Source organism: Pezoporus occidentalis, unplaced genomic scaffold, assembly GCF_034315485.1.
Source record: "Pezoporus occidentalis ecotype Australia unplaced genomic scaffold, CSIRO_AGI_Poc_V1 ctg228, whole genome shotgun sequence".
Taxonomy (NCBI): domain Eukaryota; kingdom Metazoa; phylum Chordata; class Aves; order Psittaciformes; family Psittacidae; genus Pezoporus; species Pezoporus occidentalis.
The window spans coordinates 582,679-605,520 of NW_026914158.1; the positions used below are offsets into that span (position 1 = coordinate 582,679).

Consider the following 22,842-nt stretch of genomic DNA (forward strand, 5'->3'; position numbering starts at 1 on the left):
CTGAGGTGCTGGCAAGAGGAGGAAGCTGCTCTAGTGGAAGGGGTCCCTGCCCATGGCAGGGGGTTGGGACTGGATGAACTTTAAGGTCCCTTCCGATCAAACCACTCCTGATTCTGTGGCTGTCCTCTACTTGATTTTTGTTGCAGTGGGGCTTACTTAATAAATTGGAGTAATACCAGAAGGTCCTTTTGTCGTGACAAGGGATAGTAGTCCTGGAGGAAGTATTTATGTCATAAAATGTAAAGCATTCATCATTTTGCAGTGATGTTTTTTCTCTGTGTGTCACCCTACCTGCTGCAATGCATTAATGTCTGTCCCACTGCAGTAGTTTACAGTGTAGTAGTTGTCACTGCAACACAATGCTGGGTTTAAGTTGTTGTTATTCAGGACAAGCTCATATGTCATACAAAATTGATATGCTGCATTATGTATGCTACCTTCACATTAACTTGGGATAATATTTGTCTTGTTACAAACCAGCGATTCTGTTGGTGTCATGAACAAATGTGTCTCTTCAATTTTCCTTATTCAGAAGAGAGAAAACACCACACGGCACTTCCCAGTAGCTGAGAACAAAATACCTGGACTTGAATTTTTATATTTATTCATCCAGGACAATGCAGAGCAGGTCCTAATAATGAAGAGAGAATGAACTTAAAGTTAGTAAAAGGAAATATGGAAGGGCATAGTAGACTTTTTTCCATGCAGTTAATACAGCTACTTTGACTAATCTGAAAGAAGAGAATAATTAGCTTAGCCAGGTAGCTTTTGGAGGAGGGAAGGGCTGTGGATGTTGTGTACTGAGACTTTACTAAAGCCTTTGACACCATTTCCTGCAGTGTTCTCCTGGAGAAACTGGCTGCTCATGGCTTGGATGGGTGTGCTGTTCACTGGGTAGGCAACTAGCTGGCTGGAGGCCGAGGCGGTGGTGCATGGAGTTAAATCCTGTGGTGGCTGCTTGTAAGTGGTTTCCCCAGAGCTCAGTGCTGGGGCCAGTTCTCTTTAGTATCTTCATCAGTGATTGGGATGAGGAGCACACTCAGTGAGTTTGCAGGTGAAGCCAAGTTGGGTGGGAGTGTTGATCTGCTAGATGATAGGAGGCTCTATGGAGGGAAGGGATTGTCCCCCTGGGCTCAGCTCTGGTGAGGCTGCACCTCGCATCCTGTGTTCAGTTCTGGGCCCCTCACTACAAGGGAGACATTGAGGTGCTGGAGCAGATCCAGAGAAAGGCAAAGGAGCTGGAGCAGACTGCCCAGCACAGTGGTGGAGTCCCCATCCCTGCAGGGGTTTAAAAGACGTGTAGATGTGGCGCCTGGGGACATGATTTAGTGCTGGCAGTGCTGGGTGGGTAACAGTTGGACTTGATGACCTTAAAGATCTTTTCCAGCCTAAACAATCCCATGTTTTGCCAAGCTTTTTGTGGTGGTTTGTGTGCTTTGTTGCAGTCTGTGTGCGGCTTCCTTGTAGCCTTGCTCCATTGTGTAAACAGGTTGAAGTGAGCTTAGTGGAATTGATGATGATTTATTGTTGAGTCATCTACTGTTTCATTATATTCTCTTTGTGTCTGCAGTTTTAATGAATATTCAGTTATGAGGAAGCCTAGATCTCAGATGCACACTGTTTTGGTGTAGGAGGCTGAGCCAAACCCTGAAATCAGACTTTATGTGCTGGTGCCAGTCAGCTTTGTGTCAGGCCAGGCTGCAGTGAGAATTGAGCTCATTGAACCCTGTGAACTTCACTCATTTATAGTGAGACTTTTATGTCTGTCTTCTTGGTGGTAATACTGAAAATGATGAAGTAGAAGAGAGCCCTGTGTTTAGTCAGGAGAGGAGCTCATTCTAACACACTAAGAGATTTAAGGCTAAGAAAGATGGGTGAAGTAAGAGTTCTGCTTGCTCTCACTTAAAGAAAATGACAACAGCAACAAAGCAAATCCCAGTGAGAACTACAGGCTGTGCACACTGCAAAGACGTGTCCCTGGGCAGCAGGTCCTAACCAGGGTCCCGTCAGCATGCAGACACTGTGAGGCGGGTACCACTTTTTATGTCAAGCCATTACAAAATCGTTGACTGGATGAGTTGTACAAACAGTTGTGTCCAGTTACTTTGCTTGCTGCAACGCCCGCATCTTACATTTGCTAAATGAACTCCAGAGTCAAAGGAGTGGGTGTTGGGGGGGCTTTTTTTGGTTGGTTTGGGGGGGTTTATTTTCAGGTTTGCCATGTCCTTGTAGCAGAAGGTCAGATCCTGCTTGGCTCTTTTACCAGATCTAATTATACATAAGCAATGAAGAAGATCCTTTCCTGGGTAGGTTTGCTTCTTTGGCACCTTTTATGTTTTAGTTCAGTGGCAGTGTTTGCATCAGAAAGGGTGGGGGGAGGTTGGGCCTTGCTGTGATATGATGAATTCCCACTGGATGAGGAAGTTCTGCAGGATTGTTCTAGTGGTATAAGGTAAAGACACCACCTGTGACTGTGGTATGGAAGACTGAACACATCAAGGCTTGGAGTAACAAAGGAGTCCTCTGAAACATGCTTCCGTAACACGTGGGGCTGGGATGGCACAGTGGGATGGCACGAGATGAGCTGTTGATTTCAGTACAGAATATACTTCCTGCAAGGAAAGATCTACTAGTTATGAATCACCTGCAACCTCAGATCATTTTAGTGATCAAATCTAGTATCAAATAGGTGACTTGATTTCCTTTTCTGTCTAGTAACTCTTCCTCATTTATTCAGATGTCTAGAAAACATGGAACCATGATATTCACTGAAGCAGTGAACCCAGAGTTTGATAGTACCAAAAATTCCAGATTGCAGGTTATAATTATATATAATTATATTGTTTAGAGAGGTGTATGTTAAAGAGTTCTTAAAATGATCAAAGATGATGACATGTAATGTAAAAAGTCGATTTAATCTCAAATCTATGAGACATTTTAATAACATAATTGTATTATCTTTTCTGTTTCCATATAATGTTACTCACCTGCAGTACTGGGTGTGTTCTAGTGATAGTCAAAACTTTCTGATATTAAAGGCACCTGGTAGCTACTACAGCTGTTAAAAGCATCAGTTACTCAAAGCAACAGCCATCTGTGTCATGAGTAGGGTTGAATTCTTCCTGGTGGGGTTCAGCATCATTTCATGCAGGGCAGAATCTGGTTTAGCGTTTATAGAGTAGAGGAACCTGTTTCTGTTGCAGGGGCTGCCAGGCTGTGGTGAGATTTTATACGAAGGCTTTGAACTCTCTGCTCCAGCTTTTCTTCATCCATCCAAGGTGAGTGGTCATCTCAAATTCAGCAAATTCCTAATGAATGTGCCAATTGTTTAAGCTTATTTCTATAGGTACAGGATGGAGTTGTTCTTCTGCAGCTTTGTTGTCTTGGGAAAGTTTGGAAGCTCGCAGCAAAGTTTGGTACCTCTAAGGAGATTTTCCTTCCTTAGCTGAGTTGTTACATCATCCTGACTGGTTCTTTTGGAGCTGATGCAAATAATGTCTTTAGTTAGTGCAAAGCTTAAGCTTTCAGAATGGAGTTTTGACACAACATGTACTTGCTGCAAGTTTTGATGGCTAAAAACTCAGTAAGGGAAGATGTGATATTTAAATGCAGGCCCTGCAGTTTTCTTTGTGCTGAGCTGTTGTATTCCTTTATTTACAGCAGATACAGTATTCAACAATGGAATATAAGAAATGAAACAAAACTGTAACAGTGATTAAATCACTTTTGTTTTGTCTTTAAACCCTGCAATCAAAAACCAGTTTCAGATCTGTTGTATGTTCACTGTATCTATGCACTGTTCTCTATCTGTTGTACAGAACCGTAGCAGAACCCTTTCATCTTTCAGTTTTTGGGATACTAAAGGAAGGCCTATGTAAGCATGCTGTCGAGCAGGGCCACCATAGTTAATCTCCTCTACATGAGAAAGGATGCTCTGGGCATGCTAACTGTTTAGTAAGATGAAAACTTGAGTGTTTCTGGACAAGAATCCACTGTTGTGTTCTCTGCTGCAGTACCAGAGTGCTCTGAATGGCTTCAGCTTCTAAGGCTCCTTTTTCATTTCATGGCATGGAAAGCAAATTGCCTTCAGCAGGAATTTTAAGTGTTGGCAATTTGAAAGTCTATATTTGAGTGTGTGTATATATATATTCCTTAAAATTGGATAGTTAGGCATGGAAAAACTTCTACTGCTAAACTTCCTGAGACTTTTTCCTTCTGATTTACCAGAATACAGCCCTGAATATGTAGCTCTTGGTGGCAAATGAATTTGGCTCAGTGCCTCAGTGTACAGAAAGCTGCTTGTTACTGTTTTGGGCATTCTTTGGGAGTTGCTGGTTGTTTTGATGTGTAGAATTAAGGCCAATTGTTTGTTATCTCCAGGTGGTGTTGTATTTTAAACCACATAGAAATGAAAGCTTTTCCATACAGCACCTTTCAGCTGTGAGCTGGGTGCGAGATGAATGTCCTTATTCTGGAGTAATGTATTGAGAAACGACATGGAGCGACTTGACTGATTGTCATTAAGTCACTGTAAGAGCATGGAATAAAAAATCTTGGAAGACCATTGCAATGAAGATGTTGGATTATTTTCCATCTTCACTGCTGAAGTAGAAGCCAAACCTGTCCTGCTTATTTAAGAGCACTGGGAAGAGAGCACTGATGATGGTTCTCATATCCACTGTGTACCACTGAAGGAGAAAGCAGTTTTATTAATTCAGAAGTCTATCAAATTGAAAAGCACAAACATGTTTGCAAGTCTTTTTGGGAATGCAGTGTTATTCATTGCTGTGTGCTGGCTTAGGGTTAAAGCTGCACAGCCCTTGACTGTGTTAGAGGGGAGGAAGTGAGACACTGAGCAAGTGCTGGGATAACCTGGAGTGCAGCAGGGTTGGAGCTGAGCAAGCTGGGAGGCTGTTGCTTTACACAATGACTTTCATGGGGTCTTTTTCCTCCCGTGCAGCCAGGTTATGGCAGCATTCAGCAGTCTAAAAGGAGCTGCTTGTTTGATGCTCCCTGGGATGGATCCCAAGGCTTAGAAACCTTTGAAACCTCTCAGTGAAAGGAAGCATATGTTAATGGTTCATTAGTGGTTGTATAATCTACACAGACTTTACCAGTATGACCCAGAGTAAGCAGAATTCCTTATGCTCATGGTCAGTCTGTTGTGGTCAGAAGAGGTGCTGAAGTTTGAGGTTTGAGCAATACAATCAGCCTTTTTGGTGGCTGTTTTCTGATGCAGATGGTTTGCTTTGGAGTACTCATCTCAGGGGGCAGGCAGACATTTGGTGCAAGCTATTCCCATGCCTGCAAAGAGCTTTCAGCTCCTCAGTGTTAGTATTGTTCTCCTGTTTTGCTAATTCATCTTTGGGTTTATGCTTAGCAGCAGCAGTGCTTATTTTAATAGATTATGAATTGCTCTGTGGAGAAGTTCTCAGCAGTGTGGATCTCAAAAGGAGGCAGGAAGGAAGAAAGAGAGAGCAGGGAAAAAATAGAATAGAAATTTTCCTCTGTCCTTTTCCAGCTGACTGGGAACGGGTTGAAAGTAGTCCCAAGGCATGACATAGCATCTATTAATTCTGGGAGCAACGCTTTACACATGGCTAATGATCCCTGGATGGATTCATTTCCTTTGGTTTCAACAGCTTAGTTCTGAGCATTAGAATGATGGATTTGTCTTGATGCTGAAGGCTTCCATTTGAAAGTCAAAGCTTCTCGTGGACGAATGCTTAACCCTGTTAGCTCCTGCAGTGAGCTGCTGCCTCCCCAAAGACAGGCTGAAGGAGAGGATCCTGCCCCTCTGTTCTGCTCTTGCGAGACCCCACTTGGAACAGTGTGTGCAGTTCTGATGTCCTCAACATAAGGACATGGAACTGTTAGAGCAAGTCCAGAGGAGGCCGTGAGGATGATCATTGGCTACATCAGCTCCTGTATGGAGCCAGGCTGAGAGCATTGGGGCTGTTCAGCCTGGGGAAGAGAAGCTGTGTGGAGACCTCAGAGCAGCTTCCAGTGTCTGAAGGGGGCTACAAGGATGCTGGAGAGGGGCTCTTCATCAGGGACTGTAGGGATGGGACAAGGGGTGATGGGTTCAAACTGAAATGGGAAGTTCAGGCTAGATCAAAGGCAGAAATTCTTCTCCCCTGTGAGGGTGCTGAGGCGCTGGCACAGGGTGCCCAGAGAAGCTGTGGCTGCCCCATCCCTGGCAGTGCTCAAGGCCAGGTTGGACACAGGGGTTTGGAGCAAGCTGCTCCAGTGGAAGGGGTCCCTGCCTGTGCAGGCAGTTAGAACTAGGTGATTTTAAGGTCGCTTCCAACCATGTCAGTGAAACCATAGCATGATTCTATAAGAGGATGAGAAATTCCATGGGTTGTCTTAGTGTCTGGGTTCAAGCTTCCGCTTGGCTCTGTTCTGAACTAACACAGGGAACTGGTTAATGGCAGAGTATTAAAATAAAGGCCATACAGTCATACTCAGTAGTATAAATTAACTTTGGTGATGCTAGCATAGCAGCCCAAGCTTTAAATTAAATATTGCATTAAGTTAGTGCTGTCTGCTGCTCTGTTTGGAATAAATATATGTAGTAGTGTCTTATTTGTTCTTCTTCACCAAGTCTCTTGCTGATGCATGTACCCAGAGTTGACACTTGCAGTGTTTAAATATGAAATATCTGCTACTTTTCTTTTGCAAATTATGGACTTGCAGCGCTGTACCGTGTTTATTGAGTGTCCTAGGATATTTTAGAGGTTCAGGGTGATGGTTCTCATTATCCATTGTGTTCCAGTGAAGGGAAAAGGAGGTTTATTAACTCAGAAGTCTACCAAATTGAAAAGCACAAACAGTATCATAGAAAAGCCCAGAGAATGTTAATGCTGTGAACTTGCCAGGACCATGAGTTGGGTATGTGGGCCGGTAAGCAAGACCCTGCCTATAAGGTAACCAAGGTGTATATTTAGTACAGGTCATCTGTATTGTCCATGCTATCATCCTGGTCTGTAATAAGCACTGTGTTACCTTCCTCACCAAGAAAGATGCCATTAGAGCTTACCATAGGATAAATGCCTACACACACATGGGTAGTTCCCGTTATGCAAAGTAAGTTTCAGACTTCATTTGTCATCAGGTTTCATGAAGTACATGTTACTCTGCAAATTACTTTTCCAAGTAACTATGGGAAATCCGGGTATGATTTATCTGTGAGGTGTTCAGGGATGAGTTTGTGTTTATTTCACCACTTTCTCTCAGTGTAGTGGTGCTAACGTAGGGTGGTTTTATGTTCCTTTGATGGAGGAAAACACATTAAGGAACCTTCTCACACTCTAAAAGCCTTGTTCTGAGAAGTGCTGTCCTGACCTGTACTGGGATCCTTAGAGCAGTTCATTTATTTAGCCCAAATCTTGGTCTGGCTGTGTGTGCCTCTGCTCTTCTGTGAAATGAGCAGTCAGATGTGTACAGAGTGAGGCCTTGGAGCACCCACAGCTAAACCACGACACCATTCAGTTCAGTGAGTGCTGTATCCAGCTCAGTGCCTGGCTCAGTGCTGGAAACCAGCACACTGATAGCAGCATAGGCAGCGCATTTAGGGGAGCTGAAGCTGTACTTATGGTTTTGTTTCCTCATTGCCTGGTTACAGGTAACATTTCTCTTAATATTTTTCTCTTAATGGGAAAATCAGGCTGTGAATGACTGACTTGTTCTAGCAGAGTTAAATTGAATGTTATTGCAAACAGTGGGCAGGCACTGACCTAGCAGTAGAGCCTTCCATAGCTAAGCTTATCCCTCTATCCACAGCAGCTGAGGGGATCTGCTTTGGGGGTTAGATCCACGTAGAAAGCTTGAACAGATGTCCTGGTACTTAAGGTTGAAGATCTGGAAATTAAAATCTTACCAAAAGAAGCTGGATCTTCAGCTTGCCATGAATATGAGCTTCCTGCATATCCATGTTTCTAGCCCGATGTACCGCATGGTGGCTGCTCTGTGGAGGGTGGGGGTTTATTTCTTATTTTTTCTTCTCTTTTTTTTTTCCTCTTTTTCCCTTTTTTTTTTTTTTTTGTGACTGAAGCAGCTGCTGTCTAGCTGGGAGGAAAATTGGTAACTCCACACTGTAGGCAACAGGGTGCTTGCATTGGAGTCATTGATTTCCTTCCCTGCCAGGCACTGCCTGCTCCAGTCTCTGCAGAAGGCAGACTGCATCCTTTATGGACTTCATTATCAGTGCAGTCGTGCAGAGACTCCACCAATAGAACATAATGGCACTATTATGGAAAGGGTAGTGTTTGATAAAGGCACTTGGTTTAGAGACCCTGAAGACCACTTCTGTTGTTCCCTTGGAATGCCAGCGTTGGCCTGGAAGCTGTTCGCTGTTGTCAAGGTTTCGGCCACTTTCAAGATCCAGAGTTTTGATGCTTTTCTCTCTGTAATTTTTCTTGCTTACTCAGGACAAAGCCAAGAAGCTGTTTACAGCTTTGATTGTAGGAGCTGCGCTGCAAATCTTAGACAAGCTCTTTTAAAGATGTGCCGTTTGTTTTGGACATAAAGGACCAGACTCTAATGCATCTTGACCCAGAGAATTACAGTGGCCCTCACTATGGCTCTTGATCTGCAATACAGGATCTGCATTAAAAACATGAAGTTCTTCAATTTCAAATCTGTATTTTCTTGATTTTTAAATCAAAGCCTGCAGCTCTTTCCATAAACCAGAAGTAATCACTAAATGCTGCCAGTTTAACTTAATCTGACCTCAGCAGAACCAAGCTCTTTGAAATTCTCATGTCATTATTTGATGTTACGTGTTCCTATAGGTACTCTCAGTCAAAGCAGCTCCTTCTGGTACACAGAAGCAGGTTGTGTAGGAATATTTTCCACAAGCCAGTGGAAAGTGCTGAGGTTTAGTCTGGGTCATTCGATGTGTAAATGTTGCCTGCAGACCTCTTTCTGAATGCCTGAACCTAACCAAGCATCGCAGTCCACAGACAGGCAGGGAAAATGGGCTGTGGATAAAAAATTTGGCAAGCTCCTTTAAAAAAGGTGTGCAGATGGGATCCAGAGCAACAAACCCTTGGAGTGTTAGAACAAAATGCGTTCTTTTTCAAGGGAATGGTTTTTCTCAAATGCAGAAGGGAATCCAGTGCCTGATTCGAGTCTCCTTTTAGTTGTAAATCGAACTGTTTGCAGCTCTGTTTACTTCTTAAGAATAAAAATGAATTAAGTGTTTGAATCCCAGATAGGGGCATAAAGCATAAAAATCCCAGACTGGTTTGGGTTGGAAGGGACCTTAAAGCTCATCCAGCTCCAACCCCTGCCACGGGCAGGGACCCCTTCTACTAGAGCAGCTTGCTCCAAGCCCCTGTGTCCAACCTGGCCTTGAACACTGCCAGGGATGGGGCAGCCACAGCTTCTCTGGGCACCCTGTGCCAGCGCCTCAGCACCCTCACAGGGAAGAGCTTCTGCCTAAGAGCTCATCTCAGTCTCCCCTCTGGCAGGTTCAAGCCATTCCCCTTGGCCTGTCCCTACAGGCCCTTGTCCAAAGCCCCTCTCCAGGTTTCTTGCAGGCTATTCTGTAAAGATTATATTCTGATACTGTTCATTAGAAAATTCAGTATTAGTTGAATGTAATAATTGTCCTGCTTTGAAAATTGGAATTTCTGTTCCAGGTCATTGATTTTCTTTTGTGGCTTTGGTTTGGTTTGGTTTTTTTGAATAGCCATCTTGAATCAGTTAAAATTAACATCACTATTAAGCTCTTGCTATTAGAGCTGATGGTAATGCTTGTTTTTTATATTCCTTGAAAATACTTCAGGCATAGTTGCTGTCTAGACACTATCATTTTCTGTTCAATCCCAAATTGTTCCCAGTGTGGTTTCTGGTTGTAACATCAGGGTGGGAAGAAATACCGTGAAATGAACCAGAAAACTATTTGTAGTCATAGGAGGAAGAACTGAGGAATGGGTAGATTGCTTCTACCTGCTTCCGAATTTAGATGGACTCCTGTCTAAATCTGTGTAGTCAGGGCAGGGGAGCATGAGTTCAAACTGAAACGGGGAAGTTCAGGTTGGAAGCAAGGCACAAGTTCTCCCCTGTGAGGGTGCTGAGGCGCTGGCACAGGGTGCCCAGAGAAGCTGTGGCTGCCCCATCCCTGGCAGTGTTCAAGGCCAGGTTGGACACAGGGGCTTGGAGCAAGCTGCTCCAGTGGAAGGTGTCCCTGCCCGTGGCAGGGGTTGGAACTGGGTGATCTGAAGGTGTTTTCCAACCCAAACCAGTCTGGGATTCTATGTGCATTGAGAGGCTAATTAAGGCTTTAACTGGGCTTCCTTATTCTCTGTATCTGTTTGTGTGTCTTTTCCAGTTTAGCCCTCATCGCAGCCAATGGCAAAGTTGGTGGTGGCAAAGCATAATTTAAGACACATGGCTTCAGATTTTAAGTCAGTGCAATAACAGTTACACTGTGCTCCCTATCTGGGGTGTACCACAGACATTGAGACAGCCTTGACAGTTTGGAGGGACAAGGAGGACCCAGTGTCTGCTGGCTCTTGACATAGAAGTTGGTCTTACAACACTGTAAAAAGACACAACTAAACTTCTCTGATTTATTTAAACTCTGAACAGGTCCGAATTTAAGCCTCTCTTTAAACATGAAAGCAAGCAGAGCCCAGTGTCAGGTAGATTTAACATGCGTTAAATGTGGACAGTGAATTTTGGATAGCCAGTCCTACCCTGACAGCTCCTGGGAGATATCAGTCTATTAGGTAAGATTCCAGTGCTGAATTTTTAATGCACTTTTAGTGATTAAAGTGCTCTTTCCCTCCACTGCTTGAAAGGGATCACAGTGGCTTTAAAGCACGGTTTAAAGTCACAACAACAATGGGGGATTAATAATTGTAGTTGACCGTATGTCTCTGTGGGAGAGAAAGGCTGAGCCTCTTTGCATACAAGTGTTGTGTTGGAGACAAACGAAAACCACTCATTTTGTGGGTAGTAAATGAGAAGTATCTGTTTGAAAAGGATTCTGTGATAGCAAGTGACTGGACATTAACTGTGGGCCTCTGGTGAAGGAAACTGAGGCTTGAAGAACAGGAATGAGCATAACTGTGATGGTTTCAGACAAGGATTTAGGCTTGGCATTTGACTGAAGGTTATTCATGCACATGGACGTGTAAGGGTGGAAGCTCAGTGTCATTAAGGTGAAAATGGGATGGGCTGCTGATGTCAGTGAAACCAGAGAGGCCCAAATCCTTACAGGTAGTGGGATTCCTTGCTCCTCTTGCAGCTAAAGTAGGTAGTGTTAAGTGTGTTAGATCCTTTCCAATGCTATGTGTTCTGCAAGAGAAAATAATACTTTACCTTCCTATTTGGAGGGGATAAAAGCGCTTGGCCTGTAAGCTATTTGCAAGACTGCAGTGTGCAAACCAGAGCATGGCTTTCCAGCACCACAGCATGTACTGGTCCTGATGGAAGGAAGGAAGGAAGAGAACACTCATAGTCCAGACTGTTCCATGTGAGTTACCACCATAAGTGCATTGCCTGAGTTCACTCTGCACCACGTGCACCATTCCCACACCAAGGCACTGTCACTATGCATGATAATAAGCCATTGCTGTAACTTCTCTTGCTCGCTCCTCTTGGTTTAATATTGCTGGTAGCAGCTGGCCCATGGCAGTAATGAATTACTGTATTTAATTGTGAAACTCAGTCTGGGATTTCTACTGCTGTGCTGTATGTACCAGACCGATAGCAGACTGAGAGTCCTGTAGTCAGAGGAGAGAAGCTCAAAGCAGGCAGGTTCACGTGGTGTCTCTGGGTTTACAGCTGACAAGTTGAAGAGTGTTTTCAAACTGCTTCACCTCTCCTCTGCCCGCATTGATCATCTGGGAAAAGACCAGAAAATAAACCAGGAGTGGGGTGCTTGGGTTAATGGAACGTTTTATGAGTACTTTGGCTTTAACCTGCCAGAAGGGAGACTGAGATGAGCTCTTAGGCAGAAGCTCTTCCCTGGGAGGGTGCTGAGGCGCTGGCACAGGGTGCCCAGAGAAGCTGTGGCTGCCCCATCCCTGGCGGTGTTCAAGGCCAGGTTGGACACAGGGGCTTGGAGTAACCTCATCTAACTGAAGGTGTCCCTGCCCATGGCAGAGAGTTGGAACTGAATGGGCTTTAAGATCCCTTCCAACACAAATCAGGCTGGGATTCTGTGGTTTGGGAAACTTGCAAAGATTATGCCATGCTCCTTATCTTTGGTGTCTCAAGTAGAAGAGGATTCTCAAGCATGAACTTCTTTCTCCATCTGCTTCAGTTCAATAGTAAGGATAAAACCCAGGACCTCGGTATTAATTGTCAGGTATTTGAACTGACACAAGTTAAAATATGACCCACATCCCAGTCAGAACATTCAGCTAATCCTTTATCTCTTCCTGCTGTCATGTGACACTTCCACCTTACCCTCTTGAATAATCTAATCCATCCTGATCCAGCTAGGCTGTTGGATCATGTGTATTAAATCAATAGTATGATTTAACAGGTGAATTAAAGTATATCTAGCTCCATTGAATCTCTGCTTCATAAACCCTTTGAGATTGGTAGGAAAATTCTCTGTTTGCTTTGGAGTTTAATGAATTAGATAAAGGGAAGAAAAATACATTTATCAGATAAAGAGAAGAAAGTGTTTGATTGTGTGGTTTTGCATTCTCTATTAAAATCCATATTGCATGACAGCAGTTCATGCACCTGCAGAAAAGAGATGTCCATTACATAGCTCTGTGCTTTGGGGGTAGGTCTACAGAGGTGTGTTGAGGTCTGTGGGTAGGAGGAGAGGGCTCTGGACTCCAGTGTATTCATGTTGAAATATGTATCTGTAATGTAGGTGCCTCTGGTGTTATCTGCTGGTCCGTCTCACGCCAAAAGCATTTAAATGTGTTTGGTCTTTGGCTGTTATAATGGCATTAGGGAGAGAGAAATCACTGTGCAGCACCTTTGGTTGTGGTCATCATACTTTTGGGATGTTAAGTATGAGAGCAATGCACAGCCCATTGGGAATGTAGCAGCAGAGCGAAGCTGACCCCCACACAATAACCAACACAGAAAGGTGGAGGGTAATTCAAAGCAGGTGCTACAAGAAAGCTGGAGAGAGGTTTGGGACAAGGGCCTGTAGGGACAGGACAAGAGGGAATGGCTTTAACCTGCCTTTTCTGTTGGCTTTTGCTCCTGTTCTCCCTATGTGGAGGCAGCTTCCACCACAGCTGGGATGAGGAGCTCATCTGCACGCTCAGAGCTCAACAGTGGTGGCACATTTAGCTGCAGTTTATAAAGCTGCTTTGGCCATTTAGTGCTCTAAAATAGTCGAGTACAAAGCATGAAGCCCTGAAGTTAGTGCATCTTTTTCTAACTCATTCAGTATTAGTAGGAAAACTCCAGCTAGCTGGTAATGTGAAAGCCACCAAGAGGTACTTGACCTGTGCTAGCACCTCCCCACCCTCACAGGGAGGAACTTCTGTCTTACCTCCAACCTGAACTTCCCCTATTTCAGTTTGAACCCATCACCCCTTGTCCTATCACTGCAGTCCCTGTTGAATGGTGAATGCTGATGAACGTCATCAGTATTTCCATGATACGTCACACTCTCCTACGTTAAAGATGCAGAACATCATTTGCAACGTTCCTCTTCACAGAGTGCCCATGTTACAGGGTGATGTACCTCCAGCAGCCATAGGGTCAAGTGATTTGCTTGTGGCAGAGCAGAGAATGAAGTGTTTGTTTTCCCACATCCCTGTGTTTTGGAGCAGTTGCCAAATCTTGAAAAACACAAGTAAAGCCATTATTTGTAGATGTTGCTCATTACAGGGTTTCTTATCGATTGGAGTCTAACACATTCCTGTGAAACGCATTGAAATTACTCTTGTAAGGGTGGGTATAAGCTTGCAGTCATGCTTTGGAGTGTTAGCTGAGCACACCACTTGAGTTGAGCTCTTTACAAATGCCCAGTTCATTTTACTCCCTGTTTGAAAGGCACTTTCATCCTCCTGCCTCACAGCTCTTTTCTTGACAGCACAGAAGTAAGCAATGAAGGTTTTGCAAGATGTTAACCGTTAACTTTCTTGGTTTAGTTTTACCTTTATGTCTGTAAAATTTTGAGGGTTTTGGAGAGTGCTATTTCTTGGGGTATTTCCTGTCTCTGTTCTGCCTGGGGATGATGAGAATGCAAGACAAAATCCCACAGCATTCTGTAATCTCTCTGCAGGTTGTTTTAAACCAGGATTGAGGGATACCTGGTGTACAGGCCAGTCGTACGCACAGCCTGTGTTTATAGTCTGGGAGCAAGTGAGCAGGAATCCAGAGCTCTTTTGTAGTATTACCCGGTATTTATCCCCAAAAGCCCCCATACTGACCCCAGGCTCCTGTTTCTCTGTCATTAGGCTCAGCATAAATGGGATACCAGTGCTGAGGTTTAAGAGGAACAGGAGAAAATCCTGTATCCTAAATGGAAGTCTGTGGTAACCTAGTGTTCCATAAACATGCTGTAAGACACCAGAGGAAACAGCCTGAATTCCTGCATCATCCTAGCCAGTTTGGGACAGCTGAAATTCCTAAGAATGAGATCTTTAAGATGAGCATTGAACTTTAACAAATATTCCATGGCCTGCAGCAGCAGTGGTTTAAATGGAGCACATTATCTTCAGGATTTTCAGGTGGAAGCCTGGTGTCTGTGCCTGTTCCTTTGTGCTTTATGTTGTCTTACTTAAGCTGACTCATGCTGATGCCAATGGAAATTAGAGCAGTTTCTCATTTCCTGGTATGGCCTATGCAGAGCTGAGTAAATACGTGCAGAACACAAACTGTGTTCCTCCTGCATGCAGAACCCTGGGATATAAACTCCAGGGTGTACATTCATCATGTCAATCGGTGCCTCCTTGTGCCAAGGCCCATGTAACACTGGCATTCCTAAGAAGCAGAACTGCCTCCAGCAAGAGGAGCTGCGTGCAGAGGTGGGAAGTTAGTACAGCAGAAGGCAGGCAGCCCAGATGGCGTGGTTAGGAATGGGGCTGGATACCTCCCATGGTGTCAGGAGAGCTGCTGTATTTTGCTTACTCCACCCTGACGCTTGAAAAACAGGGGAATTGTCAGCTCTTCCTGTGAGCCAGGAGTTTGGGAATGCTGTTGGTATGATTTTTCTCTCGCAGCCTGACTGCTGTAACTGGTACAGTCTGAGTAGCACTTCTGGCTTGCTTGAGAACCACAGAATTGGGCTTTTTTGTTTCCTCCATTATCCCTTTTCCTGTTCATTTGTCCATCTGTACAATATTGTCCTCGCTTGCCCTTCAGCAGTCAAAAGCTCAGTGTGATTTCAGCAGGCTTTATGGGAAATGAGAAGGAAAAGCATGTAAGAAGGAGCTATTTTTCCTGCCTAGACCACAGAACACCTTTCCCTGCCTGTGTTTTGTTCTCTTTCCTGTGAATTTCAGCTATTAAAGCAACTGATACATATGGATGAGTAGATGTAGTATGTGTATAGCTCTCTTTGTCTGTATTTTCTGCTGATCCTGTTCCTACCACGGGGTATTTTATATGGCAAGATAATTTGTGTTAATTCTTAGCTCAGCTTCCAGGTACACTTTTCCAGAACAAAGTAACAGGATAGGTGAAAACTGATTTTTAGAAGCACTTTGGCACATAACATATGCTTTCATTGACGTTTCTCTTGGACTGGCAACTGGGAAGCCTCTCTAAAAAAGGAAACTTCAGCTCTCCACTTAGATGAATACTCTGGAAATATTACTCCTGCCTGGGGCTGGTTGATGTTTCATTCATTTTCTTCATTACAGAGGGATTTCCAGTCAGAAAATCGCCAAGTCTCTTGTCTTTTTGATCTTATTTTTCTCTTCCTCATCCCTTCTATTTCCCCAGCTGGCAGGTTGGGAATTTCTGTTTCTGCCCTCTTGTCTCCAGCCCTTCACCATCTTATTCCATATGTTGATTATCTCCTCCCATCACCAAGCTGTGAATAATTCTGTGTGGGAAATGATGCAGCTGCCTGGAAATCAGCTGTTTGGCACAAGCACTGCGCTGCCTCATGAGAGAAGTCCCTGGGTTAAGAGAGAATCACTACTAAAGTGTTCTGGAGAAACATCCTTTAGCACCAGTGCCTATCTCAAGCTTGTAATAAGGATGAATTGTTATCGCATTGACTGGAAAACCCAGTGTTCTGTGCATTTATTTGCTTTCTGTTTCTCTTAGAGTTCCAGAGCACTTTTAAACTTCACTAGAATCCCAGACTGGTTTGGGTTGGAAGGGACCTTAAAGCTCATCCACTTCCAGCCCCTGCCACAGGCAGGGACACCTTTCACTCGTCCAAGTTGGATGGGGGCTAAACATTAAATATCTAATGAAACCCTGGCTTTTGATTCAATAGAAGGTTTCAAATGAGGAGTGTCGTCTCTTTACTCCTCAGAGATTTTCAGTGAGTAGATCAGATTTGTGTTGAGCGTGCCTTAGTTAACCACCTGAACCTGGGACTTAGGTGCAACAAATGCAGTTCCTACCCCTGTCCGTAGTCATGCTGATACTCCATTTGAGAGGCAGTGGATGTCTGAAGGCTATGAAGATGTTCCTGGTGTGCATCCAGAGCTGCTTGTTTCTCTGAAGGCACTACCTGTCTGCAGGTAGGCCTTGTTGGGGCCTTTGTGGGGCATATTTCGGTCTTTAGTAACTCTTGGCAATTTTATATGTATTTATATAATAATGATCATAATGATAGTTATGATAATAGATACGTATTTAATCAGAATTTCCCTCCTTGCAGCTTGAGGCCACTGCCTCTTTGTCTTCTCATAGTCTATCTCTGAAACTAGTATGGCTGCATCTTCTCTAGACCTTTGCTGTAGATAGTGACCCTGTGAGCAGCTTGCTACCAGATCTCCTTAGCAGAGGTGATCCAGGATGGCTATTTGGAGTCTTGTGTCATACACAGATGAGTGAATTTTCTCCCTATCTTTCATACTGTTACAGGTCCAGCAGAAAAGCTTTCTTGCCATGAACGGGATGCTGTACCTCTGGCTAAAGCTATTCTCCAACTCAGCAGCAAAAGCTGCAGCTTCATTACTCTCAGTCAGCCAGTCTTTAGTATTATGCTGTGTATCACTCTGTAGTATTACAGCAGCATAAGAGGAGGTTGTAAGAGAGGATTTTGAAGTGGTTTTCCACTTGTTTCTGTTTTTAATAGTCCCCTCCATTAATCCCCACTGGAGGAACCCCACACTTGTTATAATGACTTTGAAGAGCAATACAACCTCTTCTGCTTTCTTTCCAGTTTTATGCACTTACGCAATTCCACATTACTTCAGCTCACATCAGATTTGAATGATAAAGTAGTTCAGATAGACCTATTAAAGCCCAAGAAGCTGAGAACTGTGTTATTTGCTGGAAGACTACAATTTGTATAAGAAGCTCTAGATAACCTATTCACCTTCCCCCACAGAGCTGTAATCCATGGCTCTGACCATATGGAACCTGCTATTCACACAGAGTGAATGTAAATAAAGCTTTTCAGCGCCTTTGATATCAAAGCTATTTATGCCTCTCTCAGCAAGTATTTCCATTCTCTCCCAGCCACATTTAGCATAAAAGAGCAACCTACTGTTTAGAATGCATTTAGACTGGAAAAAAAACCCGAACCAAACAAACACAAAACCTTCCCAAACCCTCAAACTTTAATTTCTTGTTCCCTGACTTCAGAAGAAGGTTTCATCCTGCACTTGTTACTTACTGGGCAGAGGATTTAGCAAACAGTGGGAAGATTTAGGCAGCCAAAGCCCACAGTGTCCCTAAGAAAAGCCTGATTTGGTCTTTCAGCCTGATACTGGTGAACATTTACAACAGCTGATTTTAGACACCGAGATAAGCATACAGACATGTGCATCCACATATATACCTGTGCTATAAACCTGGATGAGGTTAATCCTACCCTTGGAATTAAGTATACATAGTCAGAACTTTGCACACACTGTGGTTTGCGAAGGGGAAATTCTTCAAGTGTTCTTTCATGTAAAAAGGGTTTGAACAAATTAACCTTTTTTAAACCAAAACCCTATCTCTACCATCCCCCTTGAGTGGAGTGAGCTGTTGTAAGACAGGATGCTAAAACCTTGGATCATTCCCACAGCATGTTGAGAACCCTCTGCAATGTCTTCCATGTTACGCAGTTTCCACGTATATTAGATAGTACTTTATATATAGATACAAATACATTCCTTAAGGATGATTTTTTGCCAAAAAGAATTATCAATCCACATTCTCTCAGAACATATGAACGCAAAAACAAATGCATAAAAAGAAAACAAAATGCATGCATCGAGCTCCAACAAGATACCCAAGTGTAACAATGCAGCACGCTGATGTGCTGTGAAGCGATTTGGAAACTCTTGTTTCCTCCCTAAACCTCCACAGGAATGAATCCTGCAAAGAAGTACATTGAGGTGCTGGAGCTTGGCCAGAGAAGGGCAATGGAGCTGGTGCAGGGCCTGGAGCACAAGTGTGATGGGGAATGGATCTGGGGGGTTTAGCCTGGAGAAGGAGGTGGCTCGGGGGGACCTGATCACTCCCTACAACTGCCTGACAGGAGGATGGAGCCAGGAGGGGCTGGGCTCTGCTCCCTGAGAACAAGGGATGGGACAAGAGGAAATGGCCTCAAGCTGCCCCAGAGGAGGTTTAGATGGAGATGAGGAACAATGAAGTGTAGAGGAGGCCCTCAGTGCCATGGGTTAGTGGTGGCCTTGGCAGTGCTGGGGAATGGTTGTACTCGATGCTCTTAAAGGTCTTTTCCAACCTGTTTGGTTCCATGATTCTGTGATTCTGTCTGATGACTGCTGGACAAATTTCCTTGGGTGCTGAGCCCTGCAGTGACAGGTACACTGCAAGTGCTATGGGGAATTGGAAAGAAATGGGCCACACACTTCCTAAACTAATTCAGTTTAGCACAACTATAGAGCAAACCTGAAGTTTCCACAAGCCATGGCTCCTGCTTTGTTTCACAAGCTTTAAAAAGAAGCATGAGTTAGCAATGAGAAGCAATATCACATCTCATTGTGCTGGGGGTAGGAAATACCTAACACCAAATGAGCCTGTATTCACATGGCATAGCTTTAAAATCCAGTAAGTGTGATTTGCGTTGGACTTGTACCTCTGGCAGATAGAAGTTTCTGCAGATACATCAAAGATAAATGTGAAAAGCTAAAGCTTGATGAAGGGTGCGAGAAACTGCTGCTAAATGAGACCTTGAGCTTTCCTTCTGAATCCTTATTTTGTTCCACTTGCCTCTTTTGTCATTCCTTTTTTTTCACCTCAACAGGAAGCTCTATTGCAGTGACTGTAACATGTGAATGCTCATAAGCAATGAAGCTTCTGATATGTCTCATGAGGGTAAATACCACCCCTGACATCTTTGTCAAGGAAAACGCAGATCCTTAAGCCAGGATCATCCCAAGTGTAGTGGGGTCTCAGGAAGTTGTATCTCTTGCATGCTTCGGGCCTGATGAATGCTACCTGTGTAATGTGTATTTACAAGGGTAATATGTATTAAAAAGGGGAAAGACCTTAGTGGGTGTCCTATGGATATATCCGAGGCAGACAGTTACAATGAGATAGATGGAAAATCAAATCATCTGAAGCAACTTGCAGTGCTCCACTTAGTGCTGGGCTGTGATTCAGAAACAAGTGTTATGAACCTCAGTCAGTGCGAAAGGATCAGAAAGCTTCAAAGGGATCAGATTCCCCTCCAGAGTAGCTCAAAGGAATCTCTGCACTCTTAGAGCAGCAGGTTGACTGCCTGGGTTATGTAAAATGTGTTTATCTGATCTTTTCACTCTATCCACAGATAGAATTCAGCCTGTTATTCATTAAATTAGAGGAAGGCTGAGGTGTCCTGGGATTAGTGCTCTGTTGTGCTTAGCAGTGTCCAGGTGCTGAAGGAGAATGCAGTCTCTACTAGGAAAAGAGGGGAATGTCATGGACCCGTGAAGTGACACATCCCACAAGAAGAAAGTGGCAGAGCCAGGTTTACCATCTCCGTTAGAAGCCCAGAAGCCACAGTTTTTCTGAGCACCCTGTGCCAGCGCCTCAGCACCCTCACAGGGAAGAGCTTCTGCCTAAGAGCTCAGCTCAGTCTCCCCTCGGGCAGGTTCAAGCCATTCCCCTTGGCCTGTCCCTACAGGCCCTTGTCCCAAGCCCCTCTCCAGGTTTCCTGCAGCCCCTTCAGGCACTGGAGCTGCTCTCAGGTCTCCCCTTCAGGAGCCTTCTCTTATCCAGGCTGACCCAGCCCAAGCTCTCTTCGCCTGGCTCCAGGGCAGAGCTGCTCCAGGTCTCTGGTATCTTTGTGGTCCTCATGCAGGGCTGTGCTTCTCTCCCTCGCTGCTCTTGAGCTGGTCCCTTTGGTCGTTGCACAGTGAGTCCATTGCAGCTGTTCTTTACAACCATGAAGGTCAGCAAAAGCCAAAGCCGAGGCGAGTGTTCCTGTATCCAGTTCACTGCTTGGGCAGAGTTTCCAACAGCTGTGGTTGCAGGCAGGAATGTTCTTTAATCAAAAGCACTCAGCACCAAGCATCAAACCCCAGAAGGCTTCTGTAGGAACTGTGGAGTTCAGAGTGGATTTGGAAAGCTGACTGCCCCTGTGGGTGCCTGGAGGAGGTGGTGATCAGGCATTGAGCTCCTCTCAGATCTGGACTGTAATGAGCATGATTCACGTTCCCCATTGGTTACCAAAGCAGCTGCTCCCTTCATTTCTGCTAACTGGGAAGGAAGATATTCTTCTTGATGGAGCATTCCATAGCAGTGTGTGCTGCTATTATTTCTAGAGCTGTCTGAGTGGGAGGTTTTAGGATAGCAGAGAGGGAGGGCAACACTACAAGCAATATCTTTTATCTTTGCTAATAGTAATCTAATGGACAGAAGAGCGGGCCTATAATTGGATTTTGCTTCAGATCATGATTAGGAAGATTGCTTTGTGAAGTGTACAGAAACTGCCTGCAAGAGTCACACACATCTTCCTGTGATACGGAGCAAGAGGGGTAGAACAAACCGGAGCTACCATTGTCGCATGGATCTGAATCTGAGTAGTGAAGGGTAAAGGCAATGGAGAGGCTTCAGCTCTTCCAAAGTACAAGCACAGAGAGACAGATGGAGGCCTTACAGTAAGAAATCTATGTAAGCAGTAAATTCCAGCTTGGTTTATGCCCTGGTCTGTGCTCTGTAGTCACCACTCTGCACACAACAGCAGTATTTACTGGAGACAAGGTGCAAACACAATATAATCCTCATTAAAACTCTGTTCCAAGTGACAGTGACACCCCCTTTGACATTCAGGAAGGGGATATGTGGGGTAGTACCAACCTTTTCTATCCTTTGGAAACTTCCTCATGTAGTGTGCTTATCTTGAAAGTACCTTGCGGAATCAGAGTCACTGAGGCTGGAAGGGTCCTCTGGAGATCATCTACTTGTTCAGGGCAGTGTCATCTAGGATTGGGTTTTGAACATCTCCAAGAATGGAGACTGAAGCTTCTGTGGGCATCCTGCCCCAGTGCTTGAGCACCCTCACTGTACAAAGCTGTTTCTGATGTTCCCATGCAATTTTGTCTGTTTCAGTTGATGCTCACTGCCTCTTGTCATTCCATTGTTGCATATCAGAGTGTCTGGATGCAGATTCTGTCTTCACCCCCTCCTTTTCCACCACCTCTCAGATAAGTGTATGTACTGGTAAGCTCCCTCCTCCAGGCTGAGCAATCCCAGCCCTGTCAGCCTCTCACATGATGGATTCTTCAGCCCCTCATCACCTTTGTGACTGTACTCCAGTGTGGGTATGTCTGTCCTGGGGAGCCCAGGACATGGGCTGGACATGGGACTGTTTCATACAGCTCCACGTGGTTTGGCCAGGGCCAAGTAGAGGGGCAACACTGCCAAATGCAGCCCTGAATGCTGATGGCCTTCTGCACTGTAGGGCCGTGTTGTTGGTTGCATTACCTGGATGTTAGGGCTTCCAAGAGAGGACACCAGTCATCTCCCCACTCCTATGAGGTGCTGGGATATAGGCAGGGGTCAGCCACAGCCATAAGGTGTATGTCAGATCTCTCAAGCTTTGGGCCTGTTGTTCAGCACTTCCCTGTAAAACTTCTTAGCACAGTCTTGGAAGGTCACCTGAAATAAATCGGTTGTGATTCCCTGCAGGTTTGAGTCCTTATGGCTCAAGGTCACACGGATGAATTCCACCTCGTGTCTGATTGTTTCCACAGGTAACGTGTGACTGTTGAAAAAGCAACCCTGTGTGTAAACTGGGTTGAGTTTGTTTGGGCAGGTTGCGTAACTAATAAATCACTGTAGGAAGAGTGGAAATTCAGGAACTGCAGGGGATCTTCTTCCAAAACGCAGGGAAAAGTGGGATAAATTCAGATGTTTTGTCTTTCACTGCCGCAAGTCTGGAGGAGTCCTGGTTTTGAACACTGGTATTTCTCCCCTCTTGGGAGAGGGTAAGTGAGATGAACAGTTAAACTTGTACTGAAGCTGTGGAAGATACCGCTTTGTCGAGCTAACAGCAGAGTGTTGTGGTTGAGTTGTTAGAATCATAGAATGGTTTGTGTTGGAAAGGGATCTTAAAATCATCCAGTTCCAACCCACGCCATGGGGTTGGGAGGAACTCAGTGACATAGACTGGGAAGTGTTGAGTTTGGCACAATATGTGGAGACCTAATTGTTTAGGCCTGAAGAAGGTGAAGGTGAGAAGAACCTGCCTGGTGTTTGTTGCAGGTAAAGCTGAAGGGGATCTTTGTGGTCACCACCACTGGCAGTAGTTCATGCAGTGTTTTACAGGTCTTTTTGTCA

The 22,842-nt window shown here is 44.5% G+C and overlaps 1 protein-coding gene across 4 annotated transcripts in view; it reads left to right on the top strand.

Moving 5' to 3' along the window:
- Positions 1-22,842, top strand: part of LRRTM4 (leucine rich repeat transmembrane neuronal 4) — a 281,793-nt gene that overhangs the window by 209,634 nt on the left and 49,317 nt on the right. For 2 of the 4 annotated variants that reach the window (XM_062621101.1, XM_062621102.1), the window contains one exon: positions 3,204-3,278. The exons of the other annotated variants lie outside the window; for them this stretch is intronic. In XM_062621101.1, coding sequence (XP_062477085.1) covers positions 3,204-3,278 — 75 coding nt within the window. The remainder of the gene's footprint in view (positions 1-3,203; positions 3,279-22,842) is intronic. 4 annotated transcript variants of the gene reach the window in all.